Here is a 19,410-nt window from a genome sequence, read left to right on the forward strand (position 1 = left end):
AATAATAATCCCATTTTTTCATCCTTCATTTTATCTTTTCTTTTTTTTTTTTTTTAGAGACATGGTTTCTTCTATGTTGCCCAGGCTGGAGTGCAGTGGCACCATCATAGCTCACTGCAACCTCAAACTCCTGCCCTCAAGTGGTCCCACCATCTCAGCTTCCCAAAATGCTAAAATTACAGGTATGAGCCAGTACCCAGTCATTGTTTTCTTTTTCATCCTTTTCTTCCCAATTTGATTTATAATAGAGTGATAAGCATCTGCCAAATTACAAATAATTATGACAAACAGGGATCCACTCTTTCAAATAAAACCAATGTAAGGCACAACTATACAGGAATATTTTGTATTTTCAAAGTATTTAGGAATTCTTTAATTAGAAAAATAAAGGCAATGGGAATATCTATCAGGTTCTAAAAGTACCCATGAATTAAATCACTTACATCTCCCACTTAAAAAACAAAACAAAACCTTAAATCACATTGCTGTTAAGCTTTCATACAGTAAGAAATAAGACCAAGCTATGCTGGAGTACAAAAACCTGAAATTCTGAGCATGAAAATAATTTATTGATTAGACATCTTGCTTATTCAAGCATTAGGCCTACTGGAGATAGAGTTAACACAGCTCATGGAAAAGGAAAAAAAAAAAAAAATCCATCCAGCACCTGCTTCCTTTCAAATTTCCTGGGGACATGGTTTATGCATTTTGTACTATAGCCTCACCCTAAAGCATCCCCATGTGCTTGATGTTGATTAACTTGAACAGGATATGAGAAACTTTGTGTACACTCAACCTCGCAAATATAATTAGTGATGCGACTTTCGGAAACATTCGTAGGCACAAGAAATAGCACTGCCTGCAGTGAAAGTCCTTGATAATCAAAGAAAAGAATTCCATTAAATATAATTTTACAAATAGGAAAGAAAATATATGCATTTTTGCCAACAGACTGCTCTACATATCAGGAAAAATGTCTTTATGAGATTCCTCCTATGAGATTAAAAGGTTACCTTTTAATTGACAACTTTTAACTGACACTCAGGTGATTCTGTGGTATAAAAAAAATCAGAGAAAAATAAAACTGATTTAGCCTAAAATTTAGGAAAAGAAATGCAAGCCTATTAATATGGAATAATAGCTGCACTTCTTTGGCTAAGTCATTAAAAAATGCCAATTAAACATTTTCAGTCAAATTTTATTTAAAAAAAAGCAGCAGATAAACATTACAATTCAATAATCTAATCTAAATATGCACTTGACAATGAAGCATATCTGAGTATGGAGTGAAAAAGGTTTTCCAAAAAACCATCAAATATATTATCTCCAAATACCCAAATAATAAATCACTTCTGCAGGCCTTTTGTTAAGTGGAATCATAAACAAAGAACTGAAGATTTATTGCTGTGAAAACAAATCTGTGGTACAGTAGTACGAATCTTGGGTATTTAGCATAATCAGTTGGGTCAAGAAGTTGGAAATGTGGTAAGAAATGTGTGTGTGTGTGCACGTGTCAATCTATAAGCTGGCTGACCCAGGAGCGACTGAAACATCTAATTTGTTCAGTTGAGATCAGACATTGTTAAATTTCCATTTTTTAGAAGGCAATTAAAAATTACAATTCCAACAGCCCACAAACCAAACAAAACTGTAGAGAGAAAGTAAAACTATATTCAAAGAGCCTTTTTTTTTTTCAGCTCAATTTCAGCACCCCAAGGAAAATAAAAGCATCCATGACTATCACAGATGAAAACAAAATGAATGTCATTGGAATCAGTTATTTTTCCCCACTGAGGTATAAAATCTAGATAGAAATTTGATACTATACTATAACAAATTGTACTTCTCATAGTTCTGTTTTAATTTCCTTTAAACCCTGTTTAATATAGTTTTTTTGTGTTGTTGTAAAAATGTTGTTTTCATGATTCCGAATCTGGTTCCAGTTCTTTTATTTTTATATCAATATTTAATATACTGGCTACCAGTTCTAATCAGGAAAAAAAATCTTGGAAATCTCTTCATTATGACAGCACGTTCAGCAGAAATTACTGATGTGCAAGCAAACCATAAAAGGTACAGTTCTCCAGAAAGCATATTTTGTTGACTTTTTTCATTGTCTCAATATTCTTTACCATGATTTTCGGAGAAAGACTCTTTCAGTCTTGTAAACATCAGTGTGCACAGTCTCATTACTATGCAGTTTCACGTCCATGGACAGGAAGGCTGGTTCACAGCTAGTGAAAAGCTAGAGAAGTCTAAGTTTTAATGGCTGATAAACCTTACATCCTGCAGAGAAGGAAAGCACTTTTCCTTTTTTGCTACTTAAGAATGTGGCAGAAATGTATGCTGAGGTAGCCCAGTCAATCCTTATTTTTTTCGTGTTTTTTTTTTTTGTAAATTTGGTCTCAGAATATTTCTGGCAGGGTGACGTTTCGAAGAAGCCACTGCTGGGACCGACTTCCATTGCAGTCTCTAATGCTGGGCACCTGGCTATCCTCTTCTGTGGCTTTATCCAGGCACTGATTACTGTTCACATGCTGCAGGGTTAATTTCTGAAAGTAACAGAAAAAAATCTTAACATGACAGTGGAAGAAAACAAAACACCTCAAGCATCAGTTTTGGTGATTATTAAATTCCTCTGTAGAAAAGCAGGTTTTTTTGGTAATATAAATTATTTAAAAGACAATGGAGAAAAAGTAGGTAGGTGGATGGATGGATATGTAGAGAGAGAAGAAGAGATAGGTAGATAGGCAGGTAGGTCGATAAAGAGGTATGAGGGAGGGAGAAAGGCACTGGGGTCCAGTAGGGTACACTTGACTTGCTGCAAGATGACCTAAATTCTAAGTCCTAATTCTGGCATAAGCTCTGTAACACTATGAGAAGCTTCTCTTTTTTTGTGCTTCAGTTTCCTAAACAACAAAAAAAGACCAGATTAGTGGTTCCTAATTTAGGATTCTCAACCTATTTTCAAACAGCTATTTCAAAATTGTTTCATTTCTCTATGATAAGGCTGTTCAAGTTAATTCTGTGATTTCAAAGCTCAAGTTTTTAGAAACTCAGGTGTTTCTGATAACTCAAAATCATAAAAATGTTGAGACAGCTGAGATTTAATAAAGTCAATCTTATGCCTATGTCCACAGCAAACCCAGAGGCTATCCTGGTGGTTAAAGGAGATGGTGTGGTACAGAAAGAAAAGCACAGGAATGTGGAGTTGAGTTCATAGCCTGGGTAACTTGAGGTTTCTCATTTTAAAAATCAGGATCACATTCCATATTTTGAGCAGATTTTGGGAAACTACATAGATAATGAAGATAAAGTACATAGTGCCTCATCTACCAAGGAGATTCTTAATAAATAGTTAACAGACATAGCTATATATTTTACTTATTTAAGTTCTAGATTTGATGCTGCAACATGTTATTAGGATAATTTTGAAAGGGCAGGGCAGGTAAGAATTAACAGATAGATAGTTGACAATGATCCACATCAATGATTGTGATAATATGCTCTGGTCATGTTAAGGACTTCAAAGTAGTTGTATACAGGAATGTGCATTAAGCATTACTCTACGAATGCAAATTAACTCGAAGGAAATGTAAAATGTTTAACACATAGTTATCTGATTCTTTTACTCATGGCTCTATTTTAATGTAGTTCTTTTATCTGAAACATTTCATTTTCATGAGGCCTTTTTTGCACCTATTAGAAATTAAAACAAAATTTAATAATTGTATACTACTTAGGCTTCCAGCCATTTATTATTCTTCCGTGTAGTGGTCAAAGTAGGACCTGGCAGATGACAGTCTACCTTTGCAGATGTCACTGTTGACAATGTCTTTAGGTTCAGGATTCTATCTTTAATGCTTCCAAATGTAAGACTAGAACCTGGAAGAGTCAGCAAGGCTGTGGGAATTTTTTTTTCTTTTTCTTTTTCTTTTTTTAAATGCAGACTTTGTGTAGTTTATTGAGAGGAGGGGCTTTGCAGTCAGACATTCCTGGGGTGATTTCCAGATTTGTCACACACCAACTATATGCTTCTGAGCAAAAACTTAAACTCTTTGAGACCCAGTTTCCTCATCTATAAAAAGGGGACAAAAATACCTCACCGGGTTTCATGAGGAAACACTGAGATAATGTACATGAAGTGCTGCCTATCCCAGAGTAAATGCTTGATAAATGGTACAATGACATTTACATACAATGGTAATTTGCATTTATAGCGTAATGCTTATTATTGGAAAACACAACATCCTAGCAACGTCCTGAGCAGTCATGGACACAATCCAGCAGCCAGAGCACTGCAGCTCAGTGTGCACATTGCTGCCAATGCCTTCAGTCTCAGGAAAGACCAAAACAAGAGAAACTCTCAAACATTCTGGGAGTTCCCGCAAAGCTTACCCCAGTGGCCTCCCTCATCAGGCCCATGGTCACTATTACTAAAAACAAAAAACCCCAATTAAGCACAACGAAAAATTTAGTTGGGAGAGTTGGTCTCTTTCAACCCAATTTCTAAAAATGTGCATTTCACTCATCTAGATTCATTAAAATAAACCCATTACAAAGACATAGGTTATTGCTCTGTGCTGAGTATTTAACTGTTCGACATCAGGACAGAATCCCCATAACTTGGAAGGTAAGAAGCACCCCCAGGAAGCCTAGACTCTGGTGTAGAACCCTGTTCCAGATACAACTCTGGCTCTGGCACATAGCCTTGTGGGTTGGAACCCTGTGGGTAGGATGCTGTCATCAAGCACTCCTCAGAGGACTCAGGCAACACCAGCTAGTCTCCATCCAGAGAGAGCTGGACTAAGGCATCAGGACAAGCAGGTGACAAGCATCTAACTGTACACCTCTGAAGAAGAGGATAAAAGCTATAATTAATCATTGCCTGCATCCTAGAACCTACTCCTAATCTCTAGATGCAACTAGGTCTAAAATCTGCATTTTATTCCAGAAAGGACAGCTATAAGCGGTCAAAGCAAAAGAGCCCAGTGCCTTATTATAAATTTTATGTAATATGTAATATAAGGAAGACTCAAAACTATTAATTGAAAATAGTGTGGGACTGTACAAAGAAACCTGGATCTAGAATCAAAAATTCCAGATTTGAGATCTAGTCATACTATCTGGCTGCTTGCGGACCTTGGGAAATTAATTCTGAGTTTCAATTTCTACTTGTATAAAAAGTATCCTGGGTTTAATTTCTAGGGTTACTTTGAAATCTAAGAATTCATGATTTTAGATTACAGATAATTGACATAGTATTCTGTTATTTTTCTAGACTGTTGTGTTTTCAATGGATGGAGGCAGGATGATTCTGATGGGCTGTTCCCCCTCCAGTGCTTCACCTGCAGTCTGCTCAGGCTGTTGGACCTGCACTGCAATTCAACTTCTCCCTCTGCCCAGGGAGAGGGAGGTATTCCTTTTACAGGTATTGACCCAAAAAGTGCTCCCTAATAAACATCCTGAATGCTCAACTTTATCTTGGAGTCTGCTTCTGGGAGAAATCAACTGCCAGTATTAATGTTTTATCTCAGCGGGAAAAAACCTTGCAAAGTGATCTACCAGTTTTAAAACTTCACACTCATAACTGGCTCTTTCTAAATACTCTATCTCCAGCTTTTTACCTGTCTCATCAAACATTTACTTTTGGAATACTGTTGTGGTAGACTGTGTAGGTTGGCTAGCCAACAGTCCTTCCCAATCCCTGTATCTCTCTTGGCCATCTCACACTCTAACGACTAGAAAACCAAAGACTTGCTTTCCCAGCTTCCTTTGCAGCTAGGGGTCACCATGGGATGAAGTTCTGGTCCATAAGACATAAGTAGAGCCTGCTAAGGGGGTTCCAGAAAAACCTTTTACTTTGCTAATAAAGAGTAACGCTAATAAAGAGCAACAACAGTGGTAGTGTCCCATTCCCCTTCCCCTCCCGCTTCTGCCTGGAGTTGGGATGTGACAGAGCTGCAGCAACCATCTTGTGGCCACAAGGAAAATCTAAGAATATTACAACAGTGTTATCCCTGACATCACTATGCCACTGAATTTACTTACCTCTAGACTTATGTAAGAAAAATAAATCCCTCTTTGTTTTAGCTATAATAAATACATTTAAAAAAATACTGCCTAATTAATATACTGTCATTTTCCAATAAAAGTAAGAGGTTTTTCATTTTTAAAATTTTGTGGTTGTCACAATGGCTATGGGGTGCTACTAGCACTTACTGTCTGGAGCCAGAGATGCTACACACCCTGCAATGCATGGGGCAGTCACACCCAAAATGGCAGTAGCACATACCATGGGAAACCCTGGAACAGCACATTCAGGCCATTTCCAATGGCCATATTAACTGAGCTATTATTATAGGTAATATTATTTTTTCTATAGTCTGACATTGTGAAAGGAGACCCAGGATTTATAAAAGATGATCTCTGTCCTCTCGGATCTAACAATCTAATAGTGGAGAAACGATTGCTAGATAAATAACTACAAAGAAATACAGCTTTATAGAGGTCAGAGATGACTAATTAAGTTAGGATTGACAGAGTTAATTTCAGGCTAGGATTCATGGAAGTGACATCAAAGCTGGATTCTTAAGAATGGGTAAGGTTTGTCAGGCAGAGGGAAGCACATTATCTTAGCTGTGAATTAGGAAAGTATAAGGTATGTTCACAGAACAGCATATTGATGATTAAAGTAGACCATGGTTGGTGTATGACACAGTATAGGGAAGAAAGATGGCCAAAGTCAGTAACTTTGGACAACATTTCCATTTAAGGACTAGGATGAAGGAGGAGAGAGAGCCAGGCCAACAAAAGGAACAGAGAGCAAACTAAGAGAAGAACATAAACAGTAGTGCATCTTACGGCCAAGGGATAAGAGGATATGAAAATATCAGGTCAGGCTGGGTGCAGTGGCTCATGCCTATAATCCCAGCACTTTGGGAGGCTAAGGCAGGCAGATCACCTGAGGTCAGGAGTTCAAGACCAGCCTGGCCAACATGGTGAAACCCCGTCTCTACTAAAAGTACAAAAATTAGCTGGGCATGGTGGTGGGCGCCTGTAATCCCAGCTATTCAGGAGGCTGAGGCAGGAGAATAGCTTGAACCGGGAAGGTGGAGGTTGCATGAGCTGAGATCACACCACTGCACTCCAGCCTGGGCGACAAGAATGAGACTCCATCTCAAAAAAAAAAAAAAAAAAATTAGAAAATATCAGGCCAGGCATGATGGCTCATGCCTGTAATCCCAGAACTTGGAGAAGCTGAGGCAGGTGGATCGCTTGAGTCCAAGAGTTCAAGACCAGGCTGGACAACATGGTGAAACTCCGTCTCTACAAAATTACAAAAATTAGCTGGGCATGATGGTATGTGCCTGGGTCCTACCTCCTCTGGAGGCTGAGGTGGGAGGATAGCTTGAGCCTGGCAGATGGGAGGTTGTGTGAGCTGTGATTGTACCACTGCATTCCAGCCTGGGTGACAGAGCAAGACCCTGTCTCAAAAAAAAAAAAAAAAAAAAAAAATCATCTGTTTAGCGGCACTAAACAGATTTGGAGAAGTTAAGCCAAAATAAAAAGAACCAGAGAAAGAGATATTAAAGATGTTGGTGCTGGTTCCAGAACCACAAGGCAAAAGCACAAGTTGAAAAATTAGGCAAATAGGTGGAAAGAGGTAAGTTTACCATGGATGCTCTAACTGAACTAATACCTTTTAAGTACTTCCATGTGAGCTCATTTGATGGTGGGTGGAGAGAAAGGTTCCAGACAAAAGGAAAGATAAATATGAAAGGTTCTGTTATGTATGTCACTGAGAAATCATCACAAGCCAGAGAACTTTATTAATTAAAACTTATCTTTCACTTAAGTGTTTAATTAAGTAATTTTAAAAGCCTACTTTCTGCCTCATTTCTCCCAAACTAGACTATAGAACTTGAAGACATACAGAAGGAACGGTGGCTACTCAACAAACAAGGACCCAGAGGTTGGAGGCAACTGTGATTTTATAAGACTAAAATTTAACTATTAGGGAGAATTAAAACATGTTTATTTTACTTGTTTTTCCCACCTGTCAATATTTAGTGTATAAGACAAGTTTGATCCATATTCAAGGTCCACAAGAATTCATTCCTTTAGCTATAAAGTATATAAATATACCCAGTGACACACATAATTTTATTACTATAGGCAACTGCATAAATAACTTACCACTGGGTCATACTCCCAGAGTTGGTTGCCTTTTAGGTGGTGGCATTTGAGCATTGTAACTGGGCCATTAAGTTTGGAAACATCCAAGCAAAGGTCATCTGTTCTAATTTCTTTGTTGGCAGTATAAGAGAAAACCTGGAAATAAAATGCACACACATAAACAGAAAAAATAAATTAGCATTTTAAATGCCCAATTACCTGTCAGGGAAAATACAAGTATTTCAAGGTACATGATTTATGTACTTAAGTAATGAAGAATAAAGTGACTCAGAAAAGCTACCACGAATTTACACTGATGTTATGTTACTAATTTTCTTGCTTACAAGGTGAAGCGAAAATGACCTTGAGCTCTCTGTATACACTGAATGTATTGCCAAGGGTTGTCATCTGTTTGAATAAAAAGGGCAAAATAAATTTTGTGCTCAGCAATGTAAATACAGTTCTCACAATGGGCCTTTCACAAATGTTTCATTAAAAAAAAAAGTCACTGGATTGAAAGCTTCCTTCACCTAAAAGTCTTTATTTTCTCTTTAAAGGAAGGAAAATATTTCCTGAATGATGTCATGGGATAAAAAAGGCAAAGTAAAAACAAATCTGAAAATTATCCCTTTTAAGAGTTTTCTAAGATACTCACCTGATTACCCCCCATACCATGGCAATTAAAAATTCCAACTTTTTCATTCTCTTTTCTAGCCATGTTATCTAGACACTGATTTGTTTCCACATTTCGTATCTATGGGACAATGAATAATGAAAATATCAGGAGTTGGAGAAGTTAATTAGACAGACAAACACACAGATACACTAAAAACCAACCTAAACTTTTCCTGGCACTACTCTGAAATGGCCTATTGGCCTATCACTGTCTGGCTATCTAAAATTCATTTGTCTAGAAAGGTCTTACAAACTGTTTATGCAATTTCTGTGTTTATGGGGGGAAAATCCTTAAAATTTTTTTTTTCATTTTTTTCAAGTTATTCCTTTCAAATTCGTATTGATTTCAAAAAACTCTACTTTGGTTAATGATTTAAAGCAATTAACTCCCTGAGGACACTATTATCAATGAAGACAGGAACATTAATTCTGATAACTACTCTGACTTAGGAGAGACTAAGGTGACTCTAGTCAAAGAGCTTGGAATTTGTCTTTCCTGGAAGCTGAAGCGTAGTGTGGTACAAACTCTACTCTTTTACTAGACATTTGTGGATTCCGTAAAAGGAATTTAAGTTAGTCATCAGAATTAGGAGGAATATTTTAGGTAATGCTCCTGGTTATTTTGTTTCCTCTAAACTGTTGCAGTTTTAAAAGCATATAGTAAATTAACAGACATCTGAAAGTCTTCAATCTATTCCCATGTATGGTATTGTCAGCAGGTTAAGCCAGAAGAGAAACCACATCTGTCATGTAGACTTTTTTAAAAAGGTAACTAATGTTGTGTGATAGATAAAGTAGGGGTAAAGTTAAAACCACAAAAAAGCCAGTTACTTCTATAAACAAATACACAGTCTGCATATTATTCCAATATTCCCAGGCAGCCAGGAATAAAAACTAGGGTTCTGACATACAAGACTCAGGTTTAAATACAAGTTACCTAAACCTTTTGAGATCAGGAACTGGGGGGTAATGTCAGTTCTATGCTGATGTTATGTAAGGCAACGTATCCAGGCACCTAATTCAGAGTCCAGCATGAGCAGGCTCAGAGACTGTAATAATCTGCACAGTTACTTTACCACTAGTCACATCCATCTTGCTATTCCACCAAAATCTCAAACTCGGCTCATTCAAAACAGAATTTTTCTATTTTCTAATATGAACACTGAATCATCTTCACATTTTAATACGTCCCCACCTCATCCCCTCTTGAGAATTGCTACCTGAAACAAACCTCATTATCATTCCTCCAAAAATTTCCCATTTTCCTGATATTCCTATTTTTATTAATATTTCTACAACTTGTCCAATTATTCAAGCTAGAAATTTCAAAATGTTTTTTTCTCGGGGTCCAATACATCATATCAGTTTCCAGGAGTTCTTTTACCATATAATTTACATCATCATTTTTTATCCATTATTTTAACTGTGAAACCTATTACCTCATAAATAGGTTGTTTATGAGGCATATGTTTACACAATATAAATAGGTTGTGTAAAAGATTTTATGGTTAAATACCAATTTGCATAAAGCACACCTTCCTTAATCCTGATAGGTGATCAATTAATACCAGATGATGATGGCTACCTCACTTGAAAAATAATTTAATTCAGATTGGGCCAATCACAGTGACCCATGTCTATAACCCGAGCACTTTAAGAGGCCAAGACAGTAGGATCGCCTGAGACAAGGAGTTCGAGACCAGCCTGGGCAACATGGCAAGACCGTGTCTCTACGAAAAATAAAAATAAAAAAACTTAGGCACAGTGGCTCACGCCTGTAGTCCCAGTTATTTGGGAGGCTGAGGTGGGAGGATCACTTGAGCCCAAGAGTTCAATGCTGCAGTGAGCTATGACTGCCACTGCACTTCAACTTAAGTGACACAGCAAGGCCCTGTTAAAAAAAAAAATAGTTCATATTGTGACAAGGTGAGTCTTTATCTCATACATTCACATAAAATAATCATTTCCTTATACTTTTGATAAAAATTATAAACTCTCCAATTTTGTTTTCCTCTATTTCTTCCCCCAAATGCAGATGCAAAGGTTGCTAAAGAAAGATGATAAATGCCACAGGAATTATTAGATTAACACCATTATCTTCAGCTTCTCTTGCTCTCATATGGAATGGCCATTTGTTTAAATAATTGCCTTTTACCAAAATTCAAAACAAATTAAAAAATGCAATTCATGGTGGGGCTTGGTGGCTCACGCATGTAGAATCCCAGCACTTTGGGAGGCCGAAGCAGGAGGATCACTTGAGCGCAAGAGTTTGAGACCTGCCTGGCCAACATGATGAGACCCTGCCTCTGTTTTATAATTATAAATAAAATTTTTTAAAAATGAAACTCTCCTGAAATTTAATAGGCTTTCCTATCATGTTTTAAGTATCTTATAATAAATAAACTTAGCTAGTTTATTTCTGTAAGTGATCCTGCTAATAATTACAGTAAATTCATTGTGCTTCTGTGCTAGTCACTGTTGTAAGAGATTTGTACGTAACAGCTTATACCACCCTTAACAAGATTCCTACAACTAATTCCCAACATGCAAGATCTGGGCCTCTATCCCTTGGGGTTACTACTGACCATTAGATGTTCAAAGTGGAGTTTCTCCAAGGACTGGAAACCACTGCTTCCCATTAGCTGTTAGAGTGAAGAGCAACTATCGCAAGGACAAAAAACCAAACACCGCATGTTCTCACTCATAGGTGGGAACTATGAGAACAATGAGAACATTTGGACACAGGAAGGGGAACATCACACACTGGGGCCTGTCGCGGGGTGCGGGGAGGCGGGGGGAGGGATGGCATTAGGAGATATACCTAATGTAAATGACGAGTTAATGGGTGCAGCACACCAACATGGTACACGTATACATATGTTAACAAACCTGCACGTTGTGCCCATGTACCCTAGAACTTAAAGTAAAATTAAAAATAATAATAATAATACTGGAAAAAAAAAAGACTGAAGAGCAACTAAACTGCATCAACATGTGGTCAGTGAGGCCCAGGTGAGGTGGATGGCGTGGTCAGAGACCCAGATTCAGGCTCGTGGTGGGGCCTGGAGGCAGTCCTCCAATGTACAGGGGAGAAACTGGAGATTACACTCCTGAAAGAGCACAGCTATGATGTTTGAGTCCCTAAGTGAATTTCACATTAGAGGACAGAGGATTCTGTTTGGCTCAACAAATATGTGGCTTCTTTGTAGCTGAAGGGACATCTGCTCTCCAGGTGGGTCCTTTTATATACCGCCTGGCTAGAGAATATAGAGTTTTTAGAGAATATTCTTCTTTTCTGTGTAGTGATACATGTGGACTACCTCATCTATGAGGCGTGTAAGATGTTTTTCTCAAGGACATGGAAAATTACGATGACGATGGGGTAAGTTTTGTCCTTTAGGATTCTAGGAGGGAGAGGACCATCTAATAGGTTTGTTTGCTGGGAGTTAAGTTTGAAGAGCCTTTGGAGAAGGGGAAAATGAGGAACAAACATTTTCTAGGGATGCTGAATAAATGCTCAAAATTGTAATTCCATAAAAGGCTATATAACCAATTACTAGCTTTCTAATGAGACGTGGAGGGCAGAAATGGTGACAACACATACTTGTTTCAAGTTTATCTGGGATGAAAATAGGTATTTCGGTTGGTTATTCAAAATCTGACATTTGAAAAACATTTTAAAACAGCAGAATTTGGAAAATACAGAAGGAAGAAAAAATACATTCAAGAATTGAGGACCAGCTTGTAAGGATGTTCTACACAAATGTCTCATTTGTTGGACTTCTAAAAATAGTGACAACCTTCTGATAAGGGGTATTTTGAAGTTCAATCTAAGGAACGAATGGGCCAGATTTTTTCTGGAGTCTCCCACTCTTCAGAGGATTTTATCCCATCTCTTGGTGTACACACAAGTCTACAGCTAACTGCTTAGTGGTCTTATTACACTACCAATTCCTTTTAGTTCACTCCTTTCAAGTCACCTCTTGACTATCTTGGAAAGAGAAAAGCAAGAAGTGAGCATTGTTTGGTAACATATTCAGTAGTCATCAGAACATCTAACGGCAACTGAGATTCTAAATTATCAGGAACCCTTAAATAAAAGGCAGATTTGATACGGGAAAAGAAGGGAGCTTTTCTTGGTTGAAGTAGATACTCCTGAATATCAATATGGTCCTGATATTCTCCTTAACCAGGTAGGAAGGTATCTACTGACAGGGTGGCTTGGGAATTTGATATGGTACCTCCTTATGAATTATGATAATTCCAAATTATTTCAGAGTAGAGAGAATTAGAGGGGGCATACATTAGTTACAAGATTTGAAAACATTGGATTTGACAAGGCAAATATGGTCACCTCAACTTAGGACCTAGGAAGGAGAAATGAGTGAAATGACAGGGTAGCAGTATATGATACAGACAGATGGGTAACCTCCTGGGTCGGCTATTTTATTTTTTATCTTATCTATTTTATTTTTGAGTCAGAGTCTCACTCTGTCGCCCAGGCTGCAGTGCAATGGTGCGACGTTGGCTCAGTGCAACCCCTGCCTCCCGGGTTCAAGCAATTCTCTGCCTCAGCCTCCCGAGTAGCTGGGATTACAGGCGCCTACCACCACGCCTGGCTAATTTTTTTTTTTTTTTTTTTTTTTTTTTTAAGTAGAAGCAGGATTTCACTATCTTGGCCAGGCTGGTCTTGAAATGCTGACCTCGTGATCCACCTACCTTGGCCTCCCAAAGTGCTGGGATTACAGACATGAGCCACCGACGCCTGGCTGTGTGGCTATTTTAAAACAGCAGATGTTAATGTCTCCAGCACCATCCAGTACAACTTTCTGAGATGATGAAAATGTCTATATTTGTGCTAATATGGTAGCCACTAGGCATGTGTGGATATTGAGCGCTTCAAATGTGGCTATTGTGACTGAAGAACCGGGCTTTAAATTCTATTTAATTTTAATTAAATTTATTTTCATTTATTTTATATTATTTTATATTCTGAAACAGTCTCTTGCTCTGTCACCCAGGCTGGAGTGCAGTGGCACGATCTTTGCTCACTGCAACCTCCACCCCCAGGGTTCAAGCAATTCTTGTGCCTCAGCCTCCCGAGTAGCTGAGACTACAGATGTGTGCCACCACACCCAGCTAATTTTTCGTATTTTTAGTAGATATGGGGTTTCAGCATGTTGGCCAGGCTGGTCTTGAATTCCTGATCTCAAGTGATCCACCCACTTCGGCTTCCCAAAGTGCTGGCATTACAGGCGTGAGCCACCAGGCATGGCCTAATTTTAATTAAATTCAATGTAGCTGACACATTGGATGTGCAGGTCTAGATCCTGACACACAGGAGAAAATCATTCACCATTTGTGAGGAGCTACTTGTCAATGATGGGAAAAGTTGCACAACATGCTAATAAACCCCCGTTCTCACACCCTTGGCCACCCTATGAAAGTCATGTGGAAAGTGCCCAAGTTTGGTTTGTACTTTCTGAAACAGTGTAAATCCTAGGAGATTTAGTTATTTCAAGGGGAAAGATCAGTGGGTTAATGGTACTTTTCATAGGAATTGTTTATGGCTGATTAACACATTTTTCCTTGCGTGGCCAGGCATGCCACTGGGTCAAGGCAAAACAATCTAGAAACAATGTACAGACTGAGAGTATCATAAAGGGTGAGGAGCTGTTAGAAACAAACTTTTCTACTTGAATCATAGCAATATCTGACTTACAGTGTGTGAATATCCACACTTTCAAAGAGTTGTAGAGGTGAGAGTTTAGGTTTCGGGGACATGCAGATGGGGCTTCATTCCTGACTAGCTATGAGACCTTGAGCAGGTTATTTACTCTAAGATTGTGATTCCAAAAACCACAATCTGAAGAACAGCATCTTGCAAGGTGCCCCACTAAAAAAGGTGTTTTATGATCAGATATGTTTGGGAAATACCAGATAAATAAAATTTAAATAGGTTTCTTTGTTGATGGATGTAATGTAAAATAGTATTACCCAAACATATTTGACCTCAAAATCTACCTTCTTCTCCCCAGTACCTCGCCTTTCTAATTGAGCACCTTGGGGACATCAGACATCAATATTATTTACAACACAGAACTGAAAACACTGCTATAAGAACCCTTTCTCATTGGTAAAGCAGGGATAAATCTCTCTCTCTCGGGTTTGTTAAATGCTCTAATTGAGATAATACATACAGACACATAGTAGGCACACAGTAACTGTTGGTTTTCTTTCCTTTATCCACAGACCCAGCAACTCTTCAACCCCATTTCAGAAGTGGCAACTTAGCTGTACCTGTTACTTTAAAAATACTATTTTTGACATGAGAAATTGAAAATAATTGTGAATGCACTCATTCGTAGGAAACCAGGCAAGGGTGAGAGCTTAAGCTTCTTTGTTTCTACTATTAGTCTCCTCCAGAATCAGTATCTTATCTCATTAGAGTGGACAATGTAAGAGCTTTGTTAAAGCATTTTTATCATCTAGTATTAGTGAATTTAGATTCACTTTTCCACTCTCTGCTGCAAGGGAAGTATTGGTTAGATATGAGAAAGAATACCAACATTAAGGGTTAACAGCACAGGCTCTCAAACCAGATGGTTGTGAGGTTAGCCGTGTTTTTTAAACTATTTATTTGTGTCTCAATTTACTTATCTGTGAAGTGGGAATAACAGCACAATTCTACAGTACTGTGCTTTAATATTCATAAAGCATTCAGATTTGTGCTTGACATAAAGTACATACTCAGTAAATGTTAGGATTATTAGATCTGCCTGGAAAAGCAATTGGTCAGCCCCTAAAACTGACTAAACCAGTAAAGGTCTAGATTGTTTACTTTTTGTTGTTGTTTAGAATACTCAGCTCCTGGGTTAACAGCTATCAGATACCACAATGAAACACACTTATTCAGGTTCTACAGGAACTACAAAAGTCAGAGTTAGCTGAAGCCAGAGGCTCTCAATTATATCTATTACCATAGTCATATTTACATTTTCTGACTTCCCTTTCTGCTCAAAAATCCTATGATTTCAGGTTTCCCTAGACCCTTGAAGCATGGCAAGAGATCTATAAAAGGCTAAATTACTGTTGCTAGCAAAGGAAGGCTCACATGGGTGAAGCTGTGATCAGAAGCGTAAGATCCCTGGCTGCACTATGGTGGGTACTCTCAAGAATGACCTCCAATCTAGAAATGACACTTTTAACCTGGAGGATGTGGCCTGGGATTAAGGGCGTACAAGGCTTAAGACCAGCTGCTAAGTTAATAAGGCGACAACAAGCAGGCCACAGAGGGTAAATGCTGTGACTTGCCCAGAAGTCAGCTGGCAAGAGGCAGGTAAGACGCAAGCTTGCCTTGGCAGCCATCTACCATGGAGCAGACAAGTGTTTCTTTGTCACACGCCCAAACTGTGGCCCAGCTAACAATGCCTAGGCGTTGTCCAAAATTGGGTCAGCTCAAAATAAAAACAAAAAAAACAAAAAAAAAACCAAAAAAAAACCACAACTCATTTTTGGTTCTAAAGACAAGCTGCAGAATGACTGCTAGAAATCTTTCGCTGGCGCACCACTCACCCTGGGCCGCCTTTGACCAGTACGAGGTTATAGCAAAGGAAAACACATTTCCATTAATGAGGCATCGGTGAGAATGAAGGGCTCAAGAAACTCAATGTAGTCCTCACTTGTCTGAAAACAAATTCCTTAAATCACAACGAAGTTCAGAGGTAGGGAGCTCAAGTCAATCCTGAAATGGCCTTAGTAATGGTTAAGGATAAATGCAGAAGTCTGTGCCTGCCCTGGCACTGGAAAAAACACCAGGCCAGACGGCTCCACCAACTCGCCACCATCTGGCTTCCTTCGGGGATCTACTTGCTTTCCCTTATCTTATATTTCTGTTTTACATCCTTTTCTCTTTCCCCAATTCCCCTCACCAACAGCTTCCTCACTCTCAGCCCATAATCTGAGGAAACAAGCCACCAGATGAGAAGGTCCTCACACATCCACCACAAACTGCCAGTTTCCACCTCCAAACCTACAGCTGCCCTGCACTTGTTCCCATTCCCCTATCTTCCTTCCTATGACAAGAGATGACCTCTCTTCTTCCCACCCCCAACCAACACCCTCTACTTGTGTACAGATTTCACCTCCTATCCATCCAAATACACGACTCCTATAACAACAGACCCCTTCTTTCTTTCTATTCTGGTACATAAACACATAACATAAAATTTAACATCTAAACTGTTTTCAAGTGTACAGTTTAGTACTGTTAAATATACTCATGCTGTTGTGAAATGAATCTCCAGAACTTCTTCATCTTACAAATGTGAAACTCTATACCCATGAAGTAACTCTTCTTTACCCCCTTCCCGTAGCCCTGGTAACCTCCATTCTACTTTCTGTTTCTATGAGTTTGACTATTCTAGCTGCCTGAATCATACAGTATTTCTCTTTTGGTGACTGTCTTATTATGCTTAACGTAATGTCCTCAAGGTTCATCCATGTTGTAGCATGTATCAGAATTTCCTTCCTTTTTTAAGACTGAATAATATTCCATTGTATGTTCTATCAAGATTTATAGCAGTCACTCTGTAGCTTGTCTTTAGAACCAAGAATGAGGAGTTTTTTCCTTTGAACTGACCCAATTTTGGACAATGCCTAGGCATTGGTAGCTGGACCAGAATGAACAGACACGTGGGGCGCTTCCACTTCTTGGCTATTGTGAATAGTGCTGTTATAAACATATAAGTAAAAATAACTCTTCAGACCCTGCGTTCATTTCCTTTGGATACATACCCTGAGGTGGAATTGCTGGATAATATCGTAGTTCTCTTTTTTGAGCATTGAGAAACCTCCATACTGCTTTTAAATAGCAGTTGTATCATTTTACATTCACACCAACAACGCACAAGGGTTCCAATTTTTCAGTATCCTTGCTAACATGTGTCACTGTTTTTTTTTTGATAGTGGCCATCCTAATGGGTGTTAAGTTGGCTCTTTCTTTTGCATCTTTAAATTTTCTCTTTTGGGTTGCTCATATCAGCACAATTTTATCTTAATAAACAAATAAAAACCCCTTTAAGCCCATATTCTCTTCCAGCTACCACCCATTTCTCTTCTTTTACAACAGAATTTCTTGCAAGACTTGTAAACATTCATCTATGTTGCTTCTTCCATTCTCTCTTAAAAACACGGTTTTTAACGATATCCATGGGAAACTCAACACTGTGAGATAGGCTACTGATAACATTTCCCTAGCCAAATGCAATCACCAATTCTAAGTACTCATCTTCCTCAACTTCTCTGCAGTATTCCATACAGCTGATCACTTCCTCTTTCCTGAAACATCATCTTTCCCTTAGTCTTGGAGACACCACTCTCTAGGTTCTCCTATTTCAATGCCTACTCCTTCTCAATCTTTGTTGCTGATTCCTTCTCATTTCCATGATTTCTAAACTGTGGCGTTCCCTCTGGCATTGTCCTCCGTCTTCTCTGACATACTTAACATTTTCTCCTCCTCAGATGACCTCATACAGTTTCGTGGCTTTAAAAACCATCCTATATGCTGACAACCTTTAAGTTTACATCTCTATCACAACCTCTCCCCCAAACTGAGTATTTTTTTTTTTTTTTTTTTTTTTGAGACAAAGTCTGGTTCTGTCGCCCAGGCTGGAGTGCAGTGGCGCGATCTCGGCTCACTGCAACCTCTGCCTCCCAGGTTCACACTATTCTCCTGCCTCAGCCTCAGCCTCTCGAATAGCTGCGACCCTGTAGTCCGCCACCACGCCCGGCTAATTTTTTGTATTTTTAGTAGAAACGGGGTTTCACCGTGTTCGCCAGGATGGTCTCGATCTCCTGACCTTGTGATCCGCCCGCCTCGGCCTCCCAAAGTGCTGGGATTACAGGCGTGAGCCACCGCGCTCGGCCCCAAACTGAGTATTCTTCAATGTAAAGACCAATTCATATCTTCACTTGGATCTCAAATTTAATGTGTCCCAAACTACACTGTTGATTCCCTTGAGCATCTGCTCTTCCTGTAGGCTTTCCCATCTCAGTAATGGCAGCTCTACAGTGTCTCAAGCTTGATAGAAACCTTACATAATCCTTTACTCTCTTCCTTCCAACAGTACACCAGCTCTACTCCTGTTTCCATATAGTTTTTCTCCACATAGCAGACAATGTGATCCTTTTCTAATGGAAGTTTGCTGGTATCTCTCGATGGCTTCCATTTGATTAAGAATAAAATGCAAAATGCAAACTTCTCACTATAGCCTACAAGCTTTATATGATTTGAACCTCACTATGTCTTTGACCTTACCTTCTACTACTCTCTACTTTGTTCACTTTATTCCAGACAACTGGTCTCCCTGCTGTTTCTGGAACGCACTAGTACATCGTCATCTTAGAAACCTTTAGGCTGGGCGCGGTGGCTCACGCCTGTAATCCCAACACTTTGGGAAGCTGAGGCGGGTGGATCACGAGGTCAGGAGATAGAGACCATCCTTGCTAACACAGTGAAACCCCCGTCTCTACTAAAAATACAAAAAATTAGCCAGG

At 38.8% G+C, this 19,410-nt stretch overlaps 1 protein-coding gene across 1 annotated transcript in view; it reads right to left on the reverse strand.

The window, feature by feature from the left end:
- Positions 1–542: 542 nt before the first annotated feature.
- Positions 543–19,410, reverse strand: part of LOC105498865 (polypeptide N-acetylgalactosaminyltransferase 1) — a 58,619-nt gene continuing 39,751 nt past the window's right edge. Inside the window, exons 9-11 of the mRNA XM_011771238.3 lie at positions 8,834–8,932; positions 8,200–8,334; positions 543–2,552 (exon numbers count right to left, since the gene is read on the reverse strand). Of these exons, the coding sequence (XP_011769540.1) occupies positions 2,406–2,552; positions 8,200–8,334; positions 8,834–8,932 (381 nt within the window). The 3' untranslated portion in view covers positions 543–2,405. The remainder of the gene's footprint in view (positions 2,553–8,199; positions 8,335–8,833; positions 8,933–19,410) is intronic.

This window comes from Macaca nemestrina, chromosome 19 (genome assembly GCF_043159975.1).
Source record: "Macaca nemestrina isolate mMacNem1 chromosome 19, mMacNem.hap1, whole genome shotgun sequence".
Lineage (NCBI taxonomy): Eukaryota > Metazoa > Chordata > Mammalia > Primates > Cercopithecidae > Macaca > Macaca nemestrina.